The sequence below is a fragment of the Amblyomma mixtum genome, chromosome 5 (assembly GCF_055824585.1).
Source record: "Amblyomma mixtum isolate Tamu chromosome 5, ASM5582458v1, whole genome shotgun sequence".
Classification (NCBI taxonomy): Eukaryota; Metazoa; Arthropoda; class Arachnida; order Ixodida; family Ixodidae; genus Amblyomma; species Amblyomma mixtum.
Genome location: NC_143016.1, coordinates 22,123,720 through 22,136,502, shown reverse-complemented (window position 1 = coordinate 22,136,502; position 12,783 = coordinate 22,123,720). Strand labels below are relative to the sequence as shown.

Genomic DNA, 12,783 nt, shown 5'->3' with positions numbered 1-12,783 from the left:
GGTCGACACCACTGGCTGCAGGGCCTCTTTTAGGGTGCTCTGCCACTGCATCCTACAGTTGTACGCGACTTCAGCTCTTTCTGAAGAATATTCGAATAAAAGATGGCAAGAAAAAACAAACTATAGCCCCATAAAAAAAGGAGCCTCCCCAATTAGAACATGTTTTGATAAATCCTCATACTTGAAGTCACAAATTGCCGCACTGTGGCAAAGAAAGAAATATTTGTTCATTCGATTTTCAAGTCGAGGCCACTATAGTCCGCAGCGAAGTGAAGCTCCGACCACGTTTAGGACCACCACATAGAACTCATCCATGACAAAAATGTAGTCCACTGTTAAAACATTTCGTTTTACCTTTTTTCGGCTTTTCTTGTTACAGTTTTCAGCAATGATGCCCCCTGACGGCAGCCAGCCATTACCACACCTCTTTTATTAGGCAGCTTTGTGCATCACACAAACAGCAGGACAGTTATAAGGGGCTTAACTATTTGATTTTGATGCTACTAGAGAAAAAGCCCTTCGTGAATTCTTTCCTACCCCCTTAAAAGTACACCTTCCAGCACAGTGAACAAGGAATTTTTTCGCAGAAAAAAAAAAGACGTCAAAAAGATATGCATGCATACAATCAAAACAGTGCCTCAAGAACTACTATTCCAGTGAAATAATGCCCGAACTAACTGAATGCATTTCAAACTATATGCTCAATACAACAGCAACTGGCAACAACTGCACAACTCCAGGAAATGACCTTGACAAAAAGAAAGTGACGCACAAGGAAAACTCGACAGTTTCTTTTCCTCCTTGGATACTATCGATTAGTGGCAACGTACCAGAGATAACCACAGCTACCTAAATGGGCAGGAACGTAATCCAAAACCTGATTAGCACCTTATTAGTGCGTATTCTAGCAGATAAAAACATGCGCGGTGTCTAGCATGCTACTCTCTTCAAGTTCCGTGATTTTTCCATCTTTTCCCTGACTACTTCAGTCAATTATTCCCTTACCAATGGTGGAAATACAGTGGCTTATATGATAATGGACAGCATACATCATCCATTCACAGCAAAAGGACTACTGAAACTGCAAGCATTGCAATGAAAACAGATTTGCCCTATCTCTTTGAGAACAACGATTTTTTTTTGAAAGGCATCCAGCTTTACGCTGTGACTTATGATGCAATCATTGCTTCTCTTCCAGTTTTTTAGTAAGGGTGGCTACCCTTTTTCTTTTCTTCCTAGCATCTGATTTTTCCACTAAATGTGCCCGAATTTTTTTCTTTTGTTATGAAGCAGATAAGAGTAACAAAAATTGCTGCAAATAAAATCAAGTATTCCTCAATAGTTCAAATACTGAAACAGATAGTTTAAATTAAAAGACAAATGGGTTTCCAAAAATGCCGTGGCGAACAGGAACAGGGACTTGCACACAAATATATTATACCCCTGCTACACGGGCGTTTCGAATGCCTTCCAACCGAACGTCATTCGACTCGAATGCCAAACGTGCGCTGCTACACGACGTTTTTGAACGACATTCGGTTGGAATGACTTTCCAGTCGAAGGAGCTCCGCGGAGACATTCCAGATTTTGGAATGCCTTCGAAACGCGAACACAGCCCGAACCAACCAATAGCCGCCGCCGCCGCCGTCTCTTCGCCCCGCCCACCGCCGCGCGACTGCTTTCGGCTCTGCGGTTGTTCATTTCGATACCCGCTACTCGCTTTTTTCTGCTGTTTGTTTAGCAAATAGTTCGTGTTCCGTCTAGGTGAGTGCTTGCAGATAATAGTACACCAATGAACATTTACCGCGTGAGCATGAAATTTCCCCAGGAGTGCGCCGATGAGGACGACTGCAGTCATACTGCTGTTTACATTGGTTTACATCGCTTCGTATGAACAGCTTGTGCTCGTTTGCAAGACACAAAACGAAATATGCGCTTTAGTTCTATTAAATAATCTCTTCTCTTCTGTACCGGTTGTACGCGTGCTTGTTTACGCAGTGCGACAATCTGTGGGAAGCGCCGACACGATCGCTCGCCTGAGAAACACTTGACAGCCGGGTTGTTGACATCGGATGATCGGCGCTTCTCGCTAATTTTCCCGGCTTCCTCCAACATGCCCAGTACTTTATTTTAAGCTACTTTATCCAGAAGTATATTTGGTGACCGTTCGCGTTAACTGAAATGGCCTAACTTGTTAGTTACAAGCTAGCGACGGCGACGACTGCTGCTGGCCGTAAAGCACTGCTCGGCAGCTCGTGTCACACCGCCGCTTCCCGTTCATCGTATGCGCGTCCTGCGATGTAAGCAATAGTTGATTTCATGTCCCTGTTGTCAAAACTACACTCGTTGACCATTTGCATTCGCTAAAACTTGTGAATTCATTCTTCACAACCACCGCAATCACCGATCCAACCCTGCGGATTCGCTAGGCCTAGTCGTCGCTGAAGGGAACGGAGTCGTCGTCGACTGAAATTAATTTGGCAAGTGGTTACCGCTATCGAGTGTCCAAGTGTGCACATGTGAAATATAGCCGTTCGTTTCGCTTATTTCCAATGCGGATAATGTATAAGCGCGCATGTATTCGCACTGTCCCCTCATCAGCGTGTTTTCGCTCAGCCGCCGAACTCCCGAGGGCATATGAAGGCTGACCGTCCGCCGATCGGATTCGTCGGTGTCGTTTAGCCAAAAAACTTGTCCCACTACAATATTAAAGTGAACTGGGTAGTTCACTATAATCACATGATGCTGTTCACCGTGATAGTGCCGTCGTCGGACTAGTGTGACCGTCGTCGTCGTTGTACACTGAAAACGAGCCGAGAATTTCGAATGCGTTTGGAAAGTGCCGTGTAGCACCGCGGGAGTCCGTCGAGTTCGAATGCCATTCCAAGTCTCGAATGCCATTCGACTCAGATGTCATTCGAAAGTGCCCGTGTAGCACAGGTATTACTCCTCCTCATCATTTGTCACATCCCGGTTCCAGATTAGAAGCGTGAACTGCTGGGCAAGTTGGTCCTGCGTCCTTTTTTGCTGGTGTTTCTCACTTGGTTCCAGATTAATCTGTGAAAATTACTTCTCAACACAGCTGAGTTTACTCAAGAGCAACAACCAGTACAAAACGAACCAGTATATGCATTGCTCACTCGTGGCCAGCATGAAAAGAACAGCTAACATGCTCAAAACAAAGAATGTAATGCCAAAGTGATAGGACCACATGCTGGGCACTCGCTGTTATGTACCAATTCACAACAGACCATAGTACTTATTTCTGTCAGGCCTTTTTCCTGACTGCATCAATTTTTTTAATGGTAACCCTGACAAATCCCCGATTTTTTCAGGTGCTCAAAATTCACCTGATAATTCCAGGTTTCCCAGGTCTCTAGACATCCTATGTGAAGCAGGTCATGATGAGCAGAAAAGCCAGAAGCCCAAAGGTATAGGTGGCACAGTTGCCTCAGCCCTTTCTTTTAGGTCATTGGATATTTTTACTCCAAAGCTTAATATACTCAGACAACCTAACATCACGCTCAGTATCCATATCATACTTTATAACATGGTGTATGTCCCAGTATGTCAGTGCTGCGAAAACTATCTACTCACTTCTAAGATCTCCTAAACAAAGAGGACTGCCACGATGGAATCTCCAAATCAGAAATAGGTATTGTGCTGATGTCATACAGATACAGACAAGGCATTTGTATGAATTATATGTATGAAGCATTTGTATGAAGTATGAGACATTTGCCCATAGGACTAGTGACATTCTATGGAAAGTATTGGCAATCTCATTTCTGCCACCACCAGAAGTCCTTTGTTGAGCTTGATTACAATGACAACCATCACTGCAACAAGGACAGCCATCTTCGTAGAATACAAGATGTACAGCTGCTGCAAGCTGAAGCCTAGAATAATTCCACAAGGGCCAGGACACAAAGTAGATGATCATGAAAAGGTGCCTTTGAGTGAATACAAGGCAATCAAAAGGAAAATGCAACTTATGACAGTACCCAAGCACAGCAGCTACCCCTGCATGAAAATCGATTTTGTTTTTCCATTACTCATGGCTCAAAATTTTTAGCAGGTCAATGACATCGCACAAATAGCGTCACGCTGAGTCTCGTGATCATTACAACCAGGAGCTCTGAACTCTGAGCTCAGTCAATCTTGGGACTGGGCAATGCGGACAATGTACAGCTGTTCCAAAACGGATGCGTTGCACGTCACGTTGCACGTCAAGTTGCATGTCAAGTGAGCTGCTATCGGAAAAGGCAGCAGGATAAGACATATGCAAATGGGCCGAACCCCGCTACGCCCAGTGTTCTGCCAACACTGGGCCGCCTCGTTCTCTCTGCAGAGGCGGCCATCACTAGGAAGAGAGTGTTGAGGACGCAAGCTGTGACAAACGGTGGCGCAAAAAAATAGGCGGGCAGCCAGCGTCGCATGAAGCGAAAATAAAGGCATCTTGCCACCGAGCCTCGTCACGGCTGGAAGTACGAAACGCCGTTTCTTGGGAAACAAGAATCCAGAATGAAATAAATATAAAAAAAGTCGTGGTAGGCGCGAGGAAGCGAGGCAGGAGAAAGTGGTGCGGGAAGTTAAGACTACGCACAGCACAGCGCAGGGGGGAGAAAAAGAAAAAGAAAGAAAGGAACAGCAAAAGGCGGTAGCGAAGCGCCTGCTGCGCAAACGTATGCGGCGTCGCGCACGTTTAATTTTTCCTCCCTTCCTTCCTCTTTTTCCGTCTACATCGCCGTGCACGGCGCGGGCTGCGCGCGGCTCAGCCACCGAATTCTTTCGGCTCTCGGTTGCCGGCGTTGCAGGGCCTCTTTTTAATACCTGTCGGTCATTGACAAGCCGATTTCAATTGCCTTCGTCGACGCAGTTCATGCCTCGCATACAGCGCGGCCGGTTTTTCCTTGATTCGCACAGCACATGCATGATGCCATGCATAATTTCGTTAGCGCCCAGCGGCAGCCGATGCAATGTGCTAGAGTTCTCCGTCAAAATGAAGCCACTGGAGCAGGTGTCCCCAGCTGCCCGCGCGGCCGCACGTCACACGGTTCCATCGCGCAGGCGCTGTGGACAGCCATACAGTCCTGACAATTAAACATAACATTTTTGCAGCAATAACTGCATCAATGATCACGATTATCGGCACCGTCGTCGCCGTAGTAGTAGTCAAAATCCAATGACGCCACTACTCCAGTATCACCCCAGCAAACCAAAAACCTCTCAGAGACGTCTAGCTGGACGTATCTGAGAGGTTTTTGGTTTGCTGGGACGTCGTTAAAACAAAGCAACGACGCTCTCACCTTGGTGGACAATTAGAACGTGCCCCTGTGGTCATGTGAGCTAGTCTATAGGGAGCAGGCTACTGCTATTGTTGCTTCTTTCTTTCGAGAGAGGTTAAATTGAAATTCGAGCTGCCTTTACTATTACTACCCTTCGAACCACCGCCTTCAATATCGCCCGCAATTCTTACTACAGCACCCACAACCCAATGTGTCGCTGTTTCAATATACACCTATTTTAGGGGTGCAAGGGTGTGATTACACACAGATGAAAACACCCTGACGGGTGCAATTTTTTTTTTTTTTACGATGTACTTTTAGCATAGGCTAGGCCGAGAGGCCGATTCCAGCTGTAAAGGGGGCGTGGCAGCGCTTGTGACGAAGAAAGGAGAAAATTACGATTAGTATCGCATGGTTACATTGCCCCTGTAAAACAACAGCTTCCAGTAGAAAATCCCATAAATGGAGTGTCTTCCCTCAGCATCGATACGGTTCCGAAAACCCCGAAACCTAAGGGTCAAGACCCCGGTATGAACCCTAAACCAACATCCCCTACGTACGGTGCAGGACGTGTTTACTGGACCCGGTCACCCCGGGCCGGAAAGAGACGGCGCGTCACCAGCGCCGCCGCCAAGGTTAGAAACGACATTCGTTTGCAGCAGCGCCTGTCGGAAAGAGCGACGAATAACGATTCCCCGCCGATTACCGGCCTGCCTAATGACGGGAGGCAGAGAGAGAGACCCGAAGGCAGCAGCACGCAGCGTGCGCGTGGTCGAGCGGCACGGCAAAACGAAAAACGCGGATGCAAATGTGTGGGAAGAGGACGCCCGCCGCCGGGACGAGAGCGCATCGCATCGCTGATGGCGCGACCTCGGCAATCGGAACCTGCCCCGGGGTGCACGGAGGAGATTTATGAAACACGGGGCTCCACTTCCCGCGTTGGGTCAACGCCGCGGCGCGCTCCGCCATCGAACGAACGGTCCTCGCCGGGCTTGCGAAAGCGCGCGAAACGCGAGAAGAAAGAAAACAAAACAAAACAAAAAGAAAGCACGGCGACGGCATCTGGTGCGGAAAAGCGGGAATGCAGAACTTACTCGCGCCGAGTAAGCGGACGCAGCGGTGCATGACGGCATGTTCTACCACCGCACACACTAACACATATCAGGTATGCAGGAGGCGGCGGGCCAGCTGCCGCGAGCCGAATGTAACGGGGGTGACGCGACACAAATAAGCGGCTTCCTTTGCCCGCATATAACGCTGCTTCCCTCCCTGAGAAAAGCAAACGCGCCGGCGAAAGTAAACCGACAGGCTGGGGCAAAATGTATGACATCACATTCGCGGGTAGGGGAAGAAGGGCCTCCTGACAGGTGACATCAACTTCGGCAACCAGCGTAAAGATAGAGGAAAAAGAAGCGCACGTGCGTTTACAGGGGGGACACGGAAAGACTGGATTGATGATCCCCTGGCGCTAAGCTCTGCGTCTGCGGTACGGTGAAGGACGCGGAAAGCAGGATGACAAAAAAAAAATCTTTCCGCGGCGGACACGTCGTACCCCACAGCAACCAAAATCACTACCAAGAAAATATTGGAGATGCTGACACAGATACCTGAAGTAGGCTTTTCCGCACGTCACGCAATAAACGCTACGGGACTCAACCAGACCTTCGATAAAAGTTGCGGAAAGAGATGTGCCAAGGACTTCCTTTAAGAGGCGAAGTTTTAAAAATGGACACAGATGCTACAAGAAGACAGAAAGCACCTCGCATTATGCTCAAACTGTATTTCGACCGGCCACTCCCGAAGTATCCGCTAGAATATATTACAGGTGAGCATTTATATGTGGTCTTGCTGAGCACTCGTATTTTTTGACACGGAACGTTTAGTATGGGTCACAGCGAGTTTCCTCCGGCTCACAGAGCCAGAACTAGAATTTTCCCGAATTCTTGTATTGCGTAAATACAGTCGAATCTCGTTATAACGAAGTTGAAGGGGCCCGGCGATTACGTCGTTATGGCCGTTGCTTCGTTATAGCCCGTGTTCACGGAGCTTCCAAGAATCGTCATTCCTTCGTTACATACATTATTCGTTATAGCGAGGCTCGACTGTATAACGAACGATCTCAACGTAAACTCCGATTCAATCGCGTCAACAGCCAGGTGAACATGTCCTAATTTCAAAGCTGCCTGAGGTATTTCCAAAGCAGTGCTAGTCTCGTCCGTATTTCCGTCAAGGCAGCTCTCCAGGTAATCCCCCAGCTGCATAAAGAAAAACGGCAAGGAAAGAAAGCGTCTGCCGCACAAGATAAGAACCATTGTGGATGTCAGTAATTCTTCCAAGAGCTTGCGGGAAAAGCCTGAGGTATTTCCGAATGCGAGAATATGTACTTCAATTATAAAGAACATCTACTTTCTATGTACGTATGCTAAAATTTCAACAAGATCTCCGTACCTTTCGGCGTTGTGCCCAAGCAAATGGTATCCCAGATTACCGGAACGTTCTGTTACGGACCATTTCAGAATCGGAACGTCACGGCCAGACGTTCTAGAGACGTGCCCGTTGCCTGGTCGGAGGACAGCTTATTCAGTCGCTACGATCACAGGTCTCGGGCTGTTTCGATACCACCAAACATCCCGCTACTCCCTCCACACGCTTAGAAGCAGCCATAAGGGTATACGATTGGCCCTGTCTGCCCCAAAACAAATGCTAAGGCATCTCGACGACGAAACAGCACTTTTTTTTGGCCGGCTGCTCTCACCGGCTACTCTTGGCATCGGCCTCTTTGAGCGCCGCCACCAGAGACGAGGTCCACCGGAGGGCAAGGCTGATCAGCGACGTCCAGCGGGCAACCAGCAGCCACGCGAAACCGGCACCGGCACGCACCCACAGGCGAGGACTGGCCAGGACCACCACCCACGTGATAATCCACGAGCGGCTGCCGCCGCCGCATACTTCGGATGCCTTGGAGAGACGCCGCGACGGTGCACTCTTGAGCTTTTCGGGCGAAGACGTCAGCGCAGGCAGCGGCGCGCCGTTCGGGCGCGCGGCCTCCTCCTCTTGGGCCGGCAAGACGAGCCGGTCGCGCCGCAGGGCCCCCGCCAGCAGCGAGCCCAGCACGAACCTGAACGCTCCCCAAAGGCCCCACCCGAGATCCCAGAGCCGGATGCTCCGCCGCTGCTGCTGCTGTTGCTGCGGCCGGCGCCGAGACACTTCCATCTTCTCTACCGCAGAAGACCGCCGTCGCGGATGGCGCCACCGGACAGGCGACAATATCGGCGAGCACAAGCACCACAGGAGGCGACGCTGGGCATCTTCTCTCGTCAGTGCGCGTCAAGGATGCGGCGACGATGCGGGCGTGCCCGTGTGTACGTACGCGCACCTTGCTAGCCGATAACGAAAAGCGCGCGGCGAGGCGAAGACTCTGCCAGCGAACCAGCGCGCGAGACCGAAAGCGAAGTCTTTCTCGCGCGTGTACCTTGCCCGTCGTCCTCCTCCTCGCTCCGACCACGGAGAGACGCCGCCACCACGGCAGAGAGCTATTTCCCTTCTCGGCTGCTCCCCCGTTTGTTCCTCCCTTGCATCGCCGCTTTTCTCTCTGTTTATTCGTGCTGCTGCGAGGAGCCGCTGAACCGACTGAACTTTTCTATTTGTTCTTTCCTCCCCAGCCGCCGCGGGGAGGTGGGCGGGGAGGCGCGCGCACCTCGCTCGCCGATGTGAAGGTCGAACGGACGAGAAGAGGAGCGACGCGAGAGGGCAGCCCTCGGCGCCACACCGGGCACCACGATCGCCGACGACGATGCCGGGGGCCAAAGCACCCTCCCTCTTCCAACTCCGTGCTCCCGAGAGCGCACGTGCGCGCACTGCCACCACCAGAGCGGGGGAGGAGGAGTCCGGGAAGTTTTCCTCATCTCGTTCTTCTCGCTAATGCCGTCGTCGGCCGACGTCGTGACGCTCGGGACCCACTGGCTCGCCGCAGCACCGCCGTCAGGGAAGACGACGACGCTTGTCGCCGAAGCAATTACACCGCCACCACCGCCGTCGCTCGGAGGCTACCAACCACCCTTTTGTCGTCGCCCCCCGGTTGCCCAAAAGGAAAGGGGGGGAGACGAAAAGATCGTAAAGAAGAGGCGGTCTCTCGCTCTACCGCCAGCGTCGATGCAGCGTTTTGAGGAAGAAAGAGCCGCTCCGGCCGACCTAAACAACGGAAAAACGAACTCCACTCCCCCGCTCACGCGAACACCTCTTTCTGTCTCTCTCCCTCTCCCACTCTTTCCACGCATCTAAGAGAAGCACCCCCACCCACCTTGCACATCCCTCCTTTCAGTTTCGCACCGGCGCCTTTTTCTATTTACGTAACGTCTTCCATGTAATGCGGTACCACTTTCGGAACGTCTTGAATACGGACACGCCTGGGTGCATTCTTCGCAGCCGTGGTGAAAATGAAGAAAAAAAGTAGAGGGGGGAGGGGGGGTCGAGCGAAGTATCCGAAATTAGGCAGTGATGGCAGCTGCGCTTCGTACTCGGCGGGAAAAGAAGCATACAGCTTTCATTGAAAGACTGCGCGTCCTTGAGCACAGTACAAGCTCTCCGTAGTCTACATATGTATCCTGCCAGTCAACGTAAAGCAACCCGCTAGGTGCTAAGTGAACGCACATCGTCTCTGTTGCGTATTTCCGGGGACATCATAACGAACTGACACTGGTCGGCAGTGGGCGCGCTATGTTGTATATGTAGTTCAGTCAGCGCCGAGAGATAACGCCGCGGACAGGCAACCCGGCCCAGAATCTTGTCCGGCGTTCCTTGGGTTGTTCCCTACATGGGCCGAACAAAGCCAGAAGGGGCCGTGTTACAGAGGAAAGTCCAAGCGATAACCGTCTTCGGGGGCGAAAAACAAGAATATTACGCGTTCATATGAGCGCCCAAGTACTGGAAAACACGGCTCCGAAGGCCAGCCAGATCGAACACAACGACGGCGTTATTTTCGGGAACGGGACTTTTTGAACGTCATTACCGAACAGGCGTCGGGCGAGCGACGGTAATACAGCCACGCTCAGTACAGTCCCGCCTCTGTATCTTAACGAGCACGGGGCATCCAGCGAGTATTATTGCGTTGTGTGCCGCCGTCCGGGCGCAGGACCTCCTCCTCAGCGCGCTGCTGCGTGGCAGATAAGGAAAAAGAAAACACCGGCGAATACTGTGGGGCTCCCTTTCGGGCTAACGGGTCAATCTTATCTAAACTCGCCCCGCGACCGGGCAGGGTCGTGGCGGTACGAACGCCGTCGCCCGGCGTGCGATCGTTGCCGTCACGCCTGGACGGCGGGCGCGGACGTGGACGTCAGGATGCTGACAAACTCGAGGATGCACGCGGCGTTTGAGATGCGGGAAAAAAAAAAAAAAAACGAACAAGAGGCCGCGTACCGACGCCGGCACACATACATACGGCACTCAAAGAAAGAAAAAAAAAACGGGGACCTCGTAATCGTAAACGAAAAGAGGAACAACGAAAAGGTGCTCCGGCTGAGTCAGTGCTGTCATCCAGACGACTCCCCGTTATAAACATATGGCAGAGGAGGTATGGAGCATACGTACGAGTTGTTTCGCTTTATAGTGTACTTGTCTGCCGTACGGGCCTCTTCGAGATGGCAGAATGCGCGGTAACCCTCAAGGCTGGCTTCAGCAGACGAGTCGGAGGCCGACCCGTCTTCCTCGGCGCATTGCCTGCAGCTCAGCCGCAAGTGATGGTCGTCCCACTGAATCCGGCTGGTGAGAACAGTCCGTGGTCGCGAGCAACGCATATCGGGCGCCTCGCAGGCACTATACACAGTTTGCGGTCGTCCGTCGCTAGGACAAACAGCGCGCGCGGTGGCAGAAAAGGAACTTTACAAACGACGGTCGACGCGGAAGCGCTATGTTCTCGGCAAATGCGACATCGATCATCCATTCTGGTGGTTTACAAGTTCCGAGAGAGAGAGCTTTAAACTACACGTATGTAACGGCCTTCAATACATGTCAAACAGAGACAGACAAAAAATATAAAAAGTACCGGAAGAAGGAGGGGGCGGAGGGTGTTATTAATGTCAACGAACGGGCTGCAGAAGCGTACAGCTAGAGCAAGGGGGACAAGCGTTCTTAGGAGATTCCGAAATGTCACTCTACATCACAGAACAGCGGATGAGTGCATCTCGAAAGCCAGATGACATGTGCGTGAGTGATAATTGTTTCAACACCTTCGCTCTTTTCGTCCCAGCGTGCCGCACTAGGCGGGGAGTGAAACCCCAAGAGAAAGAATACAACAGACAAGGACGTCGGGTTCTCGGTAACTCAGCTGCTCCAGCAAAGGCGCAGAATGCAGCGGTGCAGCTTCTCTTTTTCACCCAGAGTACACAGCCGAAACCGGAAACACACAGCAACTCATTACTCGTTCAAGAATATGCTCCCTCGCGAGAGCAATGTTTGGCAACGGTTTTATATTGGAAGGGAATCGAAAAGCGCACGATCGCCGAAAAATTCTCTATAAAGGTACGCTCTCCAATAAAAAAAGGGCAAGGAACCCAGGCATTTCCTTCGTGAAAAACCGAAGCGATTTAGAAATGCGCTACCCCGTACGTCAACATTAGTAACATCCCTAACGTTCCGAGGGCCTGTGATTCCGCAGTCCTAGGGAGTCTCTTTTGCATTCAAAGCGCTCAAACAGCATTTCTTTTAGCTATACCCATGCACTCAATCTGTACTACAAGTCTACAGGCGCAGACCACGGCGGCAGTTCTAGATTAAAACAGTCACAAGGGTACATTGCTGTAGGGCGAACATCTCCAACGCACGAAATGCTAAGCAACACAACCTTAATAAAAAAAATATTCTCAAACAACCTCCCCCTCAACGAATGCATCCACCGATAGGCCTTTACTTAAAAAACCACGCAACCATGCACAGACGGCACTGAATTTTCCAGGAGGTAAATAACGTTACCGACAACACCACTTTGTTAAACCGAAGGGACAAACGATTCTCGTCGCTTTGATTCATAGCATCGACGCATTTACCGAGCATCTAATGAGCAGTCATTTTCGCGCTGTTCCGAGCCAAAATTTTCTTATGCCGTCGAGGCCAAGACAGGAGAAGGAAGCGAAGAAGCCTCTTTAAGCCGGTTTATCTTCCTTTTTTTTTCCCCCTCGAGCCACAAATACTTCCAGACTATTAGCCCTCTTCCAGCGCGAAGAAGAGCTAGCCAGAGTCATTTTCTGTTGCGACACACTACGACACCAACGCAGTTCACCCTGCACAGAGACATCTATATGCAACGGCCACTGTAAAAACGCATTACGGTTTCTTCACACTTGGGTGGCACACACACAAACACACGGTTTCAAAGGCACACCACTCATTTACCTCCCACTAAGTGAGTCCGACTTTTTTCTTTTAGCTCTAACGACGTTAAATTGTCTTGAGTAATGCCGCTGTGTCGTCATTACACGGTCAACCTCGTCCCTCCGCGTTG

General features: G+C 50.8%; 1 protein-coding gene across 8 annotated transcripts in view; it reads right to left on the bottom strand.

Moving 5' to 3' along the window:
* LOC149341525 (uncharacterized) overlaps window positions 1–12,783 on the bottom strand; it is a 99,090-nt gene that overhangs the window by 48,401 nt on the left and 37,906 nt on the right. Inside the window, exon 1 of one of the 8 annotated variants that reach the window (XM_089543623.1) lies at window positions 8,044–9,033. The exons of 2 other annotated variants lie outside the window; for them this stretch is intronic. In XM_089543623.1, coding sequence (XP_089399749.1) covers window positions 8,044–8,501 — 458 coding nt within the window. In that variant the 5' untranslated portion in view covers window positions 8,502–9,033. Of the gene's footprint in view, window positions 1–8,043; window positions 9,034–12,783 lie in introns of those variants that run through there. 5 more of the 8 variants (XM_089543624.1, XM_089543622.1, XM_089543618.1 and 2 more) reach the window with 5 other exon arrangements.